The sequence below is a fragment of the Bufo gargarizans genome, chromosome 8 (assembly GCF_014858855.1).
Source record: "Bufo gargarizans isolate SCDJY-AF-19 chromosome 8, ASM1485885v1, whole genome shotgun sequence".
In the NCBI taxonomy this organism is placed as follows: domain Eukaryota; kingdom Metazoa; phylum Chordata; class Amphibia; order Anura; family Bufonidae; genus Bufo; species Bufo gargarizans.
The window spans coordinates 169031347-169034712 of record NC_058087.1 but is presented as its reverse complement, the minus strand read 5'-3'; the positions used below and the strand labels follow the sequence as shown (position 1 = coordinate 169034712).

Sequence of the window (3366 nt, the reverse complement as noted above, 5' to 3'; positions counted from 1 at the left end):
CGGCTCCTCTGCTCGAACAGACCTCTGGAGTTACAGAATGCAGATGTGAACCTACCCTTAACTCTTGTTTGAGGTTTACAGCTCATTTGTTCTTATCTCTGTTTGATACAGATAACAGGAACTATTGTCTCAGTCTCCTCTCGTTAATCAGTAGTTCCGGGATTCCATAGCAGAGATGTTCCTGACCTGTAAATTCTCCCAATATTTCATGTTAAGATTGAAATTCTGTGTTAATAAAATGCATTGGACCATTGAAACTGGAATATTAAGTTAGGAGTATTTCAGGAAAATCCCAAATAAACCTTGTCCCATATATAATGGGGCCCGGAGTCAGAGTCACAGCACAGTCCTCCAGCAGAACCTCACCAGAGCACATCTATGGGAACAATGGCCGCCCACCGGGGAACATCAATCGTAAGAGCACCAATTTCTATTCAACTCTATTAACCAATGAACTAAAACTAGATTTAAGGTTTAGTCCAGTTTTTTGCCCCTTAGTAGGATCATAGTTGTAGGTTTGGGGACATATTCTTCTCTTTCCATCAGTATTTGGGGAATTTCTAGATTGCCTCTCGGAAGGTTCCTCCTCAAGTGTTCTGATAGCAGCCAACACAAATCAAGTATCCTGGAAGACCCCAAAAAGAGGGGCCTTATTCACAAGGCATTTAAACTTGAAAAACAGACTCTGGTCCTATGGAGTCCTTAGCATTGTCCCTATTTTACCTAAGTAGCCATTTTGGATTCTATGTATGGTTTTATAAAATCCATAATGGTTGTACGGGTAGCAGAAACTTACTGCCATTTTTGAAAATTATAGAGAGATTGTCACCATGGTTGGGCTGGTCACGACTCAAAGTCGAACATTGGTTGAACTCACTAACTTTGGTGAAACCTCAAAAATATATCATGTATATGAGGGTGTCTGCTCTAATGTGTTGGGTGAAAGAAGGATCAGACATTTGGATGTCAGCATGCCATTACTTTGTTCTCAAGACAGATAAGCCGACATGTGTATGGTAGGAGTGCTACAGAAGGAAAAGCTTTTTGTATTTCTTATAATTGACTACTGGGCATCTCAACATTTGAGGTTCATCAAGAAGTCCACCATAGTTTGAGTAAAAAAAAATGTTTAAAAAATCCCTTCAATTATTCTACAGTTATTTGTAATTATTATTTTGTAGTATTATTTCAGTATTATACATTTTTGCCTCATTCCACGATACCTTTGCAGTGACCCTTTTGATTATATTCACAGATTTTTTCTTCATTGCTGTTTTTGAGTCTCAACTGCCATGTTTTTGGAAGAGAGGAGGAGCTACCTAGTGCTTATGAGTGGGATCACCCTCCAGTGTCCAGCAAGGGATGTTCATTACCACTGGACACCACATTTCCACTACGTGTGAAGGTTGAGATGAAGGTCAGCAGTGGAAGTTCTGCACAGTTGATGACGGACAGCATCAAGAGCCGCTCAATCTCTCCATGGGAATACAGGTAGATACTAATTTCTAAAATCCAATTAATATCATAAAATGCATTAACCTTCACTTTTATGCTAGAACTCCAGGGAAAAAACATGGACCTCCTCTACCACCCTAGACCATCAGAACTAGTTATGTTAACCCCTTCACTTCTAATACTTTTAATTAGTGTGAAATATATTTTTTTCTGTTCTCTAAACCACAATATATCAAATAAGTCCACTATGTCTTATAGTCCAAAAATATAGATTTTATGTGATAATAAATATTATTAATGAAAAATGTATGGTAATTATTATTTGAATTAATTAATCGATTAATTTTACGACTTTAAATAAAACTTATACATTCATTTATGATCAATTAATAATATTTACATTTAATAAAAATCTATTACTAATAATCATATTTTATTCTTATCGTTAACAAAAAAATTTTATGATATAAGAATTGCAAAAATAAAACTAAAAAGTGAAAATAAGCATTCTTTAATAAATATAGACTTTGTAGAGAATTTTCTCTTTTAATTAAAAAGGTCAGTGTATTTATTATAGCCCACATTAACAATTTTCAGCTTCCTCAGTGGTAGCAGCAGATATGAAATGCGTCAGTGTAATCTGTACATTCACTTCACAGTAAATATTTGGCTGTGTGAACCCACATGTTCTTTCCAATATTCCACACACTCTGTAGAAGGTCAAATGATCACAATCTGCATCTATTTTATTTATTATTATTTTTTCTTGTCTATCGCAAAGCTGGATCGGGGGTATATACAGTTTACAGTATATACAGTGTACAGACTACTAGAGGACTACTGGCCAATAAAATGTCCGACTCCTGAAAAAAAGTAGAAACTGATTTCAACCCCATAATTTTGTCTTCTTCCTCCAGCTCTAACGTGGACAACAACAGATTCCCGCTGGTCATCAACGAGGCCAGATGTCTCCACCACGGCTGTTTGGACCCTGAGGGAAATGTGGACCTCAGCATGAACTCAGTCCCCATCAGACAGGAGATCCTGGTCCTGCGTCGTGAGATGAGAGGATGCGTCCCCGTCTATAAGCTGGACAAGCAGCTAGTCACCGTGGGCTGCACCTGTGTCCGGCCCATCACCCAGTACCTCAGATAAGAGCCTCATGGGTCACCACTGTCCAATGTCATTTAGAAATCTGCTGAATTCTGATTTGTTGCTATTGGCAACAAGGTTTTGAGGCCTGTTAAGGACTACTTATAAAAACCAGTGTGAGGAAAATTACTGTGGCCGACAGGAACCAATCAGATTTTAGCTACTAATTCTCTACTGCCGACTACAAAACATGAGCTATTTGATTGGTTGCCATGGTCGACACTTCTAAAGACAAGATAAGCAGCTCCACGTTTTCTCAGTTTTTATTATTTAAAATATATTTATTCATTATATTTTTATAGAATTTTTTATATTTATATTACTATATTTATATTATTACATAAAATAATTAAAACTATTTAGGCTACTTTCACACTAGCGGCATGGACCTATGACAGGGTGTTCCGTTAAGTGAACAGCCTGTCGGATCCGTCCTGCCGCTAGTGACCGTGTGCCCCCGGACTTCTGCTCCGTCCCCATTGACTATAATGGAGGCAGGCGTGGAGTTCGCGGCGAGGCACGACAGCGCACAGCGAGAGGCTGCCGGAATAAAACTACGACATGTCCAACATTTATTCCGGCAGCCTCTCACCGTGTGCTGCCGTGCCTCCGCTGGAACTCCGCACCGCCCCCATTATAGTCATGGGGAACGGAGCAACAGTCCGGGGGCACATGGTCACTAGCGGCAGGACGGATCCGACCGGCTGTTCACTCAACAGAACAGCCTGCTGGAGGTCCGTGCCGCTAGTGTGAAAGTAG

General features: G+C 39.5%; 1 protein-coding gene across 1 annotated transcript; it reads left to right on the top strand.

The window, feature by feature from the left end:
- The first annotated feature begins 1007 nt into the window (after positions 1-1007).
- LOC122945488 (interleukin-17A-like) lies at positions 1008-2610 on the top strand. Its single transcript, XM_044304553.1, has 3 exons — positions 1008-1109; positions 1256-1491; positions 2373-2610. Exons 1-3 carry the CDS (start codon positions 1008-1010, stop codon positions 2608-2610), a joined length of 576 nt encoding a protein of 191 aa, XP_044160488.1.
- Positions 2611-3366: the final 756 nt, after the last annotated feature.

Coding starts and splice junctions, on each gene's coding strand:
- LOC122945488 (XM_044304553.1), top strand. CDS start 1,008: ATGTGTATGGTAGGAGTGCTACAGAAGGAAAAGCTTTTTGTATTTCTT. Junction 1,110..1,255: donor TCATCAAGAAGTCCACCATA/GTTTGAGTAAAA, acceptor TTATATTCACAG/ATTTTTTCTTCATTGCTGTT. Junction 1,492..2,372: donor ATCTCTCCATGGGAATACAG/GTAGATACTAAT, acceptor TTCTTCCTCCAG/CTCTAACGTGGACAACAACA.